Source organism: Pteronotus mesoamericanus, unplaced genomic scaffold (assembly GCF_021234165.1).
Source record: "Pteronotus mesoamericanus isolate MK-2021 breed Mesoamerican mustached bat unplaced genomic scaffold, CSHL_Meso_final scaffold_174, whole genome shotgun sequence".
Lineage (NCBI taxonomy): Eukaryota > Metazoa > Chordata > Mammalia > Chiroptera > Mormoopidae > Pteronotus > Pteronotus mesoamericanus.
The window spans coordinates 9,044,554-9,056,562 of NW_026555309.1; the positions used below are offsets into that span (position 1 = coordinate 9,044,554).

Here is a 12,009-nt window from a genome sequence, read left to right on the forward strand (position 1 = left end):
CCTGTAAGAGGAACCAAATGAACAAAATAAACAAGCAAAATAGAACCAGAGGAATGGAAACAAGGTCTAGACTGACAGTGACCAGAGAGGAGGAGGGAGGGAGATAAGATTGGAAAGAAAGGGAAGGGACTAGTCAAGGCACATGTATGAATGGCCCATGGACCTGGACAGCAGTAGGAGGACTGACTGTGGGAGGGGGGATGGGCTGGGTGAAGGAGGGCAGTGGGGGAAAACGTGGGACAACTGCAATAGAACAACCAAAAAACCCTTAATATTTCTTTTTTTTTTTTTAGTTTTTTTAAAAATTATCTCTTTGGATGAACAATTAGATCCTATGATTTATTCCAAATCTAAACATTTAAGATGTAAAAGGAAAAAATAAAGTTATTTTCAAATACAGGGAAAAAAAATGTATAGGTATGTGTTCATGTACACATGTGTGCATACTTGTTTGTGTGTGCATATACATTTATATGCATACCAGTGTCTGAGTATGTGTGTGTGTATGTGTGTACCATCTTTATCTGCTTGAAAGGTCCTAGAAGCACACACATTCTAGGAGCAATGGGTCCCTCTAGCACTCAGATCTTGCTCTCTGTGTAGTACCATTTCCCACTGTAAGTACCAGGGCTCCTCAGAAAAACAGTTGACTCCAAAGCTGGGGGTAGGAAAAGTACACAATGAGCTTAGAACACCTTTTTAAAACCAGGAACAGGTAAGTTTAATTTTTTGTTTGTTTGTTTATAAAGATCAAAGTCTGTTAAAAGGACACAAGAGCCAGCATACATAAATGTGCCCCAAATGACTAAATAGGCAACATGAATTCCATTGCTTTGGTGATGGCATTGCTTTGTCCCATTTCAGCTGTGACTCTTGCCCTGACTCAGTGGGTGAGAAGTAGAGGGTGAAAGCTTTGTCTATGTTGATTCTTTCAGACCGCATCTCTTCACCTACACTTGCAAATGCTAAATCCTCGTTCTGACCCTTGTTACCTCAAGCTTGACCTATTGCAATATACTCCAACTGTTTTCTCTACTCAATAATCCACTCTGTCAGCCTGTCAAAGTTATCTTTCTTAAAGAAAAGAGAATTTTCTACAACCAAGTAGGCCCAGTTGTCGCGTGCACCATGTCTGGTTCCTCAAGTGTCACCGCTATGAAGAAAGTGGTTCAGCAGCTCCGGCTGGAGGCCGGGCTCAACCGCGTGAAGGTTTCCCAGGCAGCTGCAGATTTGAAACAATTCTGTCTGCAGAATGCCCAACATGACCCCCTGCTAACTGGAGTATCTTCAAGTACCAATCCCTTCAGACCCCAGAAAGTTTGTTCCTTCTTGTAATGAAATGAATCTTTGAAGGTATTCTAAACCACTTTTCATGAACCAGTGAATATTCAAAGAGAGCTAAATTTGAAGCCTGTACAAAAAGCTTATTATCCCTGTAACACGTGCCACACTATACAAACTTCGGCTTTTGTCAGTCCTTAACATCTACCTCTCTGAATTTTCATGAATTTCTACTTCACAAGGATGATTATTTTATATACACTGGCAGCGTCATACAAATAAATACTTAGTATAAAAAAAAAAAGAATTTTCTGCTAAAAGCTTTCTCTTCTGCTTCAAGTCCAGAATGATTTTGTATTTCTTGGAGGGGATCACGAATCTTTGTCTGGAGTCAACGTTTCTGAGATACCCATTGACGCTGAATTACACCCTCTATTTCTAAAATGTATAAAAAATGCCACTTGAGGCAAGCCCTTGAGGGAGATGCCATATAAAAGTTGTTTGGGGACTTTTGATCATCTCAAATGTCACATAAATATTTAGCAACACCGACAGTAAACATACTCCTGTTCCCAAGGAGACACAGTTGAGAATTGACCTTCACTGCAGTATCTGGAAGAAACAGATCTTGTTCTTTGATCACAGAGCTCATCTTTCATGTCTAGCACACCTCACTGTAGTGTCCAGGGAGTGCTACATGCCTGCTTTTTCATATCCTAAAATTCAATTAAAACAGAGGATTATAAGTAATAAATGCAGTGTTGCAGTTGTGGAGATAAAGAGGAAATAAAATACACACAATTAGTAGCATTGGCAGAAACTTTCTTTTATGTTAGATGTTTTATTCTTAACGAATTTGAACCAGATGCATGCACATGTATGTGTTTTTGCTACATTATCAGTTTAATATGAACCAACTCTGTCCCTGCTTTACTTAGTATGAGTTACCATTGGTCCCTGACAAGGATGGTATTATTAAATCAAAGCTGTTTTTGACTGAGGAAAATTTCAATGTATCAGCCATGTAAAATGAATAAGGATAATTTATCATGCCTATCCTGTCTTTTGATTCTGGTCCTATCTGGAATATTATTTTAGTTTTCATGATACTTATCTCTTGAATGAATTAAGGAAAACATTAAAATTAGTCATGAACGATTTGCTCAGATACTATGTAATACAAATATTTTCCAGACAGATTAGTAACTCTGACTCTGTGATGCAAAATTCATGAACTTGGATATTTTTTGTACTTTTAAAAATATTTAATATGTTCCTGAGCTTGATTTTGAAATTTTGACTTAGCTCTACTAATTCCACAATTTTGAACTATGTGCTAATTGTCAGATTGAAGGGGTTTTTTCCTCATGCAACAATGTTTATTATACACTATAAGTGAAAAGAGAAGATTATATTTTAGTTTTTCCTTTTTAACTTAGTTGTTCTCAACTTCAGTTAAGAATAACTTATGTACAATAAGATTCATCAATTTGGAGAGTATAGTTTTATGAGTTTTGATAAATGGTATAAGCATCATCGTGATCAAAACAGAGAACATTTTAAATTTTTTGACATAACTCCATACTGCTTTCCACAGTGGCTGCACCAATCTGCATTCCCACCAACAGTGCAAAAGGGTTCCCTTTCCTCCACATCCTCACCAACACTTGTTTGTTGATTTATTGATGACAGCCATTCTGATAGGTCTGAAGTGATATCTCATTGTGGTTTTAATTTGCATCTCTCTGATGATTAATGATATTGAACACCTTTTATATGTTTACTGTTCACCTGTATGTCCTCTTTGGCCAAGTAATGCCTATTCAGACCCTTTGCCCATTTTTAGCAAACCCATTTTGTTTGGGTTTTTGTTTCTTTTTTGGTGTTGAGTTTTATAAGTTCTTTAAAAGTTTTGGATGACCCAGTGATTCCACTTCTGGAAATTTATCTAAAGCAACCGAGAACACTAATTTGAAACAATATATTCACCCCTATGTTCATTGCAGTGTTATACACAGCAGCTAACATTTGGAAACAGCCCAAGTGTCCATCAGTAGATGAGTGGATAAAAGAGCTATGGCACATTTAAACAATGGGATATTACTCAGCCATAAAAAGAAAATTTGCCCTGGCCAGTGTGGCTCATTTTGTTGGATGTCATCCTGCAATGTGAAAGGTCATGGTTTGATTTGCAGGCAGGACACATGCCTATGTTGGGGGTTCAGTCCCTGGTAGGGGCGCATATGAGAGGCAACCCGTCAATGTTTCACTCCCTGTCTTTCTCCCTCTCTTCCGTTCTCTCAAATAAATAAATAATTTTTTTAAAAACAAGAAAATTTTACCCATTGGACAGTATGGATGGACCTGGAGAATATTATGCTATGTCAAATAAGCCAGCCAGTGAAAGAGAAGTACCATATCGCTTCACTCAAATTTGAAATCTAATGAACAAACTGAACTAACAAGCAATGTAGAGACACACTCATAGATGGAGAGCAGGCTGACAGCTCTGGAGAGGTTGTAGGGGAGAGGAACTGAGTAACAAAGGAAAAACTAAAGAACACATGGACCCAGACAACGGTGTGGTGATTGCGGGGTGGGGGAAGGTGGGTGGATAGAGGTGGAAGAGGGAACGAGTGAGATAAGTTATAAGGAAAAAATATAATAAAAAACAGTTTACATTAAAAAAGACAGAGAACATTGCCATCATCTTTCTACCTCTAGCTGCAAGGACCCACTAATCTTTTATATTTAACTTTTTAAGTTTCATGTAAGTGAGATAATACAAAATTTTTAATTTAGTGTATGGTATCTGTAAATCAGGTTTTAAATGTCTAATTTCTTACAATCGTCTGTGTGTGCGTAAACATACATATAAGAAAATGTTAATGGCTGTTCTTTTTCAGTGATGGTATTATAGCAGCAGGCATTTGTGATTTGTCTCCCACTTCCATTCCTTCTCCTTCGTGCGTCAGCCCCAGTTCTCATTCTGGCATCAAGCTCTCCACTACTTGCCGTTCTTCTCTCATAGGAGGTAGGCGTCAGCCCTGGCTCCAAGTCAGTCAGTGCACTGAACCTCTGAGGGATTCAGGGATAAGCCCCCTCAGAACCAACTCAATTCTGAAGCTTTTGTTTCAGCCATCAAAGTGCAAAGTATTTCTTTTCCTGTGAGATTTGTGACTGGAGGTAAAGTTGTGCTAAGGAAGCTACTGTGCAGCCACACTTATTAAGAATGGAGCTAACCTCATGGATGGCAAAACCAGAGGTAGTGAGACAGAAATCTGGTTCTGGAAACATCATTTGACCTCAAATCAACTGCGGTCTAAAGCTAGTTCAAGCCCTGCTCTGTCAGTTCTAGGAGCCAATAGATCTCTTTGCTTGAGCGATTGGATTGGGTTTTCCTGTTACGTACTGTAGAGAGTCCTAACACTTCAAAACTATAGATAATTTTTTCTTAGTATTTTGAAAATATTTTCTGTTTTTTCTATGATGGACATAATAGCTATGAATAGAACCTCCAGTAAATATTAAAAGATTATTTTTAATTTTCCAAAATAGTATTAACAAATTCTTCCTTTTATTTTTGGCGTTGAAAAGTCTTGTTAGTCTCTTAATGTTGCATCTGAATTTTATTTTGCAGATAAAGAACACATTCCCTTAAAGAAAGAAAATTTTCCTAAATCTTGTTCAAACTATTTTGGCAACTGACAATACCCAGGATGGTTTTAGAATAATCATAATTTCACTTTCTTTGAAGCTAACTTAGATTTAAGAAAGGCCCAGTTTTCTTTATCCACGTTACAGTATTACAGAGAACAGCTATCATTCTGTAGTGATTTCCATTCTAGGCTAAGAAAACTTGGACACCTTGTTTTCTTTTGGGACAACTCTCTTTGCAACTAGTTGATATACATTTTATTAATACAAGACCCTAAATTTAACATAAGCCCTCACAGAATAATTTTGATTATTGAATATTTGCTGAGAAATAGCCTGAACTCCCAATCTTCATAGGTTAAAATGTACTGAATTTAGGGAAGCTGAAGAACAGCAGTAGGAAAAAGGCAGGTAGTGTTACGTGTCATCCTTAAATAAAAGGGTCCAGAAGGTCCACATAGAAATCTGGAAAAAATAAATTATGGATTATCTTAGTCCTTTCAAGCTGCTATAATAAACCATAGACAAGGCAACTCATAAAAACAGAATTTATTTTTCATAGTTCTGGAAGCTGGAAAGTCCAAGATCAAGGCACCAGCAGATCTGGTGTCTAATCTGTTTCCTGGTTCATAGATGTCTGTTTTTTCACTGTGTCCTCATGTGGTGGAAGTGGTGAGAGAGCTCTCCAGGGTCTCTTCTACTAGGCACTAACCCCATCCACGAGTGTCCCACATCATGACCTAAGCACCTCCCAAGGGTTTCACCTACAAATACCATTATATTGGGGATTAGGTTTTAACATGAATTTTGGAGAGACACAAATATTCAGTGTATAGCATGTTATGTTCCAGGAATTTGTTTTAGACATTGAGTATACATAGATGAAAAATGTCTTCCAACCTTCCCCTTGAGGACCTTACTATTTAGTAAGTGGTGACATTCTATGTGACTTTAGCTAGGGCACCTATGTGGGAGGGCCCTGTGTCATTTTGGGCTCATGGTAGAAAACAAGGGAAACTGGCTCTGGAAACTTAAGCAAAGCATCCACTTTTGGAAGGATCTGACGTGATTCACTAAACAAAAGGTCAGCTGAAGAACCCAGCTGGAAAGGACAGGAAATGGGGGTGCACTGGGCATCCTGTAGCAGGAATTAATCTACAATTTCAATAAATCAGCTCCATATTTTTTCCTTCTCTTTGTTTCTCTACTAAAAATATAGAGTCCTAGGAAATAAAAAATCTCAGGCTGATAAGGGCAAAGCATCTTGTCTTGACAGATGAAACAATTCTGCTTTTACCAGAAGAATGGCAGCCAAAATTATAATATTTACTATATTCAGTTAGTATTTTGTAGTGGGTATAAAATTTGCCCACTCAAGGCCCCCGCTAATGAGATGGATAATTCATGTTTTAGGATAACCTCATATGGATACGTCCTGTCTTATAAAATAATTCTGTAAAATACTGAACACAGTGCTTGTCACATGTTAAGCTGTCAGTAGGTGGTGGGAGTTACCATGGCTTTTTTCATTCCAAAATCATGCTTTTAATACTTCTTTTTTATATTTCATTGTGATGTCTTGGGGAAATTTTATATTTAGGTCATTCCTTTAGAGTATCTGAAGATAGTGTCAAGGCAATCTACTATCGCATCATGGAATCAGGTCTGGACAAGACAGAAATATGAACTTTTACTGGGAGTGAAGCCTGAACAAGATGTAGAGCAAGGACTGAATAACTGACCTGGGTGGACTGCAGGGTTTGGCACTAGAAACGTTATCCTGGTGGGTCAAATACAGGGTTCTTGGTTCAAGGGAGCATAACTGTCCTCATTGACCGTTTACGGTGGATTGACTTTTTGGTCCCAGTGCTTTACTCCTTTGTAGTAAAATTAGACATTTACATTGTTGCTATGGCCTCACTTCCCTCCACCCTTGGACTTTGGGCCATGTGGCTTGCTTTGGCCAATAGGATTTTAGAATGTTAATGAATGGAGGCTGGAAGTGTGCTTGCACTTTTGAGTTTTTTAATTGTCTGATATTCTCATGAGAACAGAATGAGACACATGGCCCTGGAATGAATCACATGAAGTACCCCATCTGACCCTCAGATGCATAATTGAGAAATAATTGCCTATTGTAATGTGTCAAAAAATTTTAGAGTGGCTGTTGATATCATATTATCATGGCAATAGCCAACTTATAGACTGGTTTTAAAAATTCTTCATATGTGGATAGGAGATAGAAGATGAGAGGATATGCAGTGATCTCTAAGAAAAAAAGACTTAATGGATTGAGATTTGATGGACATATTTTCAAATATGATTTGTTATAAAAGGTCTGCACTTCACAGAAATGGCTTCCCACCATTATATCATGTAAAATTCACAAAAATATTTTATGTTGTTGACATTAAACAAATAGCCAGATATTTCTCCAGCAAAATAGGTTCATTTTGCAATTTGGGGGACACAGTCCAATGGCAAATTACACACAAGTCCAGAGAAACAAAGGAGACTAATGCTCTTTTGTGGACGTGGGAGCAGCTGTTATAACAAAAACTCTAAAGCAGAGAATGAAAAGTTTGAAGTATAGTGACTTTTAATTAGTTGCATTGTGGAAGTCTCCCATTGGCTGAGCTATTACCAAGCAAGGAAGAAACTCTTCTTCTTCCTGCTGAGGTAGCAAAGTAGTATCATTTTCTGTTGAGTCTGCACAGTGCTCTCTATCTGTTGGGGTCAGCCATGTGCATTGAGTGACATGTGCTTGAGAAGTCTCTTCTAGCCTCCCAAGTCCATTTTCAATAAGGTTTCTATTTGTTAATATTCACAATCTAATATTTCTAAAGAAGTTATCTCTTCATGTCTGCCTAGATAAAAATTATGTGGCTCCATCAATTACATAATTGACATTCTGTTAAGTGACTGTGAAGGAAAATGATAGTGGAATTTGGATGCTATTTTTAATTTTAAGAAATAAATTGCATCATGTTTGAATAGAGTAAGTGGCAAAACAGCACTAACACATCTGCTCAACAGACTATGCAGAAGGCAAGTTTTATTTTTAATGCTATTTCAACAGAAAAAATAGATTAACATTTAAGTGAATACCATTAAACAATAAGAAACTAACATTTGTACTTAAAATTGTGATGATTGTCATAATATGTCTTAATTTTTCCTAGTATTGTATTTCTTATTCTTTTGTAAAGATGTGATGCAGAGCTTTAGATATAAAATGTTATTTTCAGGGAGTTTTTTTTCTAGACTTTTGTATAGTTGACTTAAAAGTCTACAGTGTTAGTTTGAGTTTTCCCAGAAGCAGATTTTTCAAAAGATCAAAGTATGTTCAACTGATACCTAGGACAAAGGCATAGCCTTTAGGTCAAAAGCTATTTCTGCCACAGATGAAGTGACCAAATTTAAAGTTTATCAAATAACTCAAGTAAATATTAAGGGCCCATCTTTTCAGAAGAAAATGAAAGAAAAATTGGGGTACCAGTAATGGCAGGAGTTACTACCTGTCTCATCTATTTCTGTAAAAGAGCCACACAAACTTAGTGGCATACAACAAAAATCATGGGTTATTAGTATCTCTCACAACCCCAGATTCAGGGGTTGACTGGACTCAGGTACGTAGTTTCACTGAAGGTATCTCATGCAGTAACAGACAGTGGCTGGGGCTAGAGTCATTTTGTTATTTTTCATAATTCTACTTTCAATACTCTAATAAGAGTATTTATTTTCTTATGGTGCCTTTATAATTTCATTTTGTGATTAAGTCTTTCATTTACTGACAATTTTAATGATATTAAGAAGGGCCTACACTTTTATATAAATGGTCTTAAATAAGCAATTATTGATTTATAATACAAGCTTTTAATTTTTTGTACATTTGGTAAGTCCAAGAAAGAACTGAAGAAAAAAGTTGGGAATATAATTTGTTTTGATGAGCTAAAGATATTATTTTATTGAAATGATTGCATCTATTATTGTGCTGCTGAGATGTTAAAAAAATTGCATGACACCTCCCCTGGCTCTAATTTGTCTATATGAAGTAGACATAATTAACTCCGTATCGCTGACTTTTTCACTGATGAATTATTTCAGCATCTAATTCATGTTCAGTGCAAATATTCAAGGACGTACAAGTGTTTTAAAGCCAGTTGGCCTACAGGAGTTAGCACTAACTTTCTGTTATTTATTCAGTTTTTTGTTTTAGGTTGTAGTGTGAAATCTTAAGAATGAAGACCCTATTTTAAGATTTCCTAGCTTGAGTTTGACTTGATTAGAAATGCCACTGAAAATTGGACTGCATGGGAGTCTAGAAATATTTCTATCACAGAATAAAAATAGCAATGGCAAAGGAACATAAAAATAAAAGCACAGAACATCATCTGAGTTTTTGAGCATTCCTTTCAATATAGCTTGGATTCTGAATGTGATTTGGACACAACTTTAGAATATTTTCATATTATAGTTAATTTTTTTAATTTTAAATTTTTATTTTTAAATAATATTGTATTGATTATGCTATTGCAATTGTCCTGATATTTCCCCTTTTGTCCCCCTCTACCCAGTGTCCCCTAGTCCCTCAGGCAATCCCCCTACCATTGTTCATGTCTATGGGTCATGCATGTAAGTTCTTTGGCTACTCCATTTCCTACATTGTACTTTACATCCCCATCACCACTCTGTAACTACCTATTTGTACTTTTTAAGCCCCTCACCTCTTCATTCATTCTCTTCCTCCCTTCTCCCATCTGGCAACCTTCTCATAACTAACTTCTTTCTCTTGCTTTTAAGAGTCTCTCTTTATCTTTAACCTTTGGTCTTTTAATAATGATGTATCTTAGATTGAGTCTCTTTGCATCCATCATAATTAGGACACTTTGTGTTCCCTGGACTTGCATTTCTATTTCCTTCACCAAATTCTGGAAGTGTTTTATTTTGTTTTGTTTTGTTTTTTTACTATTTTTTCAGATAGATTTCCAATTTCTTGTTCTTTCTTTTCTCCTGCTGGCACCCGTATGAAGCGAATGTTGGACCTCTTAAAATTGTCCCAGGGGCTGTGTAGACTATCCTCATTTTTTAAAATTCTTTTTTTCTTCTTGTTCTGTGTGGTTGTTTTTTGCTTTCTTATGTTCCACATCATTGATTTCATTCCCAGCTTCATCCATTCTACTGTTGTTTCCCTGTAACTTTTTCTTTATTTCATGACTGGGTCTTTTTTATGCTGCTGACGTCCTCACTAGGTTCCTTGAGTATTCTTATAAACAGTGTTTTGAACTCTGCCTCTAATAGATTGCTTATCTCCATATGTTTAGCTCTTTTTCTGGAGTTTTGATCTGTTCTTTCATTTGGGTGATGTTTCTTTTTCTCCTCATTTTGGCAGCCTCCCTGTGTTTGTTTCTATGTATTAGGTAGAGATGGTTTGACTCTGTGTCTTGGTAGTGTGGCCTAATATAGTAGGTATCCTGTAAAGTCCAGTGGCACAGCCTCCCCTACTATTCATGCTGGGAACTTGAGGTGTGCCCTTTGTGTGGGCTGAATACACCCTCCTCTTGTAGGGAGCTTGGGTGCTGTTGGCAGGTCAATGGAAGGGATTTATCCAGGCCAGTCAGCCGCAAGGAGTGGCTGTGACCACTGACCACCAACCTCCATCCTTCGTGGAGGATCAGCTGTGCACGGGCAGGGTGGTGGTGGTCCTGTGTGGTCTCTAGCTGTCCACTGGTTGCGTTGGCCATGGGGTTTCCTGGTGGTGAAGGCCAAGGTCAGCCCCCACCTGTGTTTGTTCTGGCGCACCCTACCTGAGCTATAGAACAACCTAAGATAGCCATCTTTGATTGCTTGAATTGAATTTTGCACTGGCTTCTTATTCTGATGTCTTAAGAGGGGATTTTCATTTTAATAGACTGCAATTATAGCTTGGTGTAACTTGTATTTCTATCCTTACGGTGACTGGGATACTCCTCATCTGCGCTTGTTAACATACTGTGTGTACAACTCTGCCTCGACCTTTATTATAGCAAGTAATCATTGATTTGTCTGTCTTCCCCATCAGTTCCTAAATTGCTTGACAGCAAGGTCCATTGTATGTGTGTTTGTATGATCTATATATTTGGTGGAGTGAAAACGAGCTTTCCAAACTTTTTCTTATGTTAACTTTTATTTTTTTAAGTTAACATACAATACCATACTATTTTTTATTGCTTACATGTTTCTGTGTTCTGGTAACTGTCTTAGTCCACTGTTATAACAAAGTAGACTGAGAGGCTTATAAAATTAGAAATTAATTTTTCACAGTTCTGGAGGCTGAAAATCAGAGATCAGGGTGCCAGCATGATCAGGTAAGGATTCTCTTCCAGATTGAAGCCGTCTTGAATCTTCACATGGTAGAATGAGCAAGAGATCTTTCTGAAATCCTCTTTGATAAGATATTAATACCTTTCAAGAGGGCTCTATCCCCATGACTTAAGCAACTCTTTAAGGCTCCACCCACTAATACTATCACCTTTAGGGGTTAGAATTTCAACACATAAATTTTGGGGGGACAGAAACATTCATACAATGGCAGTAACTTAGCACAGAGCCTATGCCATGGAGATCAGTAAACGTTTGTTGAAATACATGATGGTAACCAGTATTTATTCATTCTACGTAATTGAATTTCCTTGGGCCATATGTTTTTCATAAACAAATAAAATAGTTTTAAATTAACTATTAAATTAATAGTTTTTCTTGTTAAATATTTTAAACAGTTCCTCTATCCTTTTTTCCAAAAACAAAAAACAAAAAAAAACAAAACACAAAAACCTGAGCTATCTATAATAAAATTTTTTCTGAGTAAAAATAAACTTCAGCTTTGTCCAAATGGAATAATTAGAAATTTAGAACAAGTGTTTGAATTAATGAGTTTTTACTGTGCTCAGTATAATTCTAGTCTATTAGAGCCAGAGGAGAACTTAACTCACACATGTGTTAATTAAGCTCTTCCATGTTAGCTAAGGAGATGGGAGGGGAGAACAGGAAAGCCTTCACAGGGCACCTGGGCATGAAAGGAAGGTCATTTGA

At 37.0% G+C, this 12,009-nt stretch overlaps 1 protein-coding gene across 1 annotated transcript; it reads left to right on the plus strand.

The window, feature by feature from the left end:
• Positions 1-1,102: 1,102 nt before the first annotated feature.
• On the plus strand, positions 1,103-1,582 carry LOC129084020 (guanine nucleotide-binding protein G(I)/G(S)/G(O) subunit gamma-5). Its single transcript, XM_054590046.1, has one exon. The coding sequence runs from the start codon at positions 1,129-1,131 to the stop codon at positions 1,333-1,335; it is 207 nt and encodes a 68-aa protein (XP_054446021.1). The 5' UTR covers positions 1,103-1,128; the 3' UTR covers positions 1,336-1,582.
• Positions 1,583-12,009: the final 10,427 nt, after the last annotated feature.

Excerpts from the sequence above, each read along its gene's own strand:
- LOC129084020 (XM_054590046.1), top strand. The coding sequence starts at position 1,129 with ATGTCTGGTTCCTCAAGTGTCACCGCTATGAAGAAAGTGGTTCAGCAG.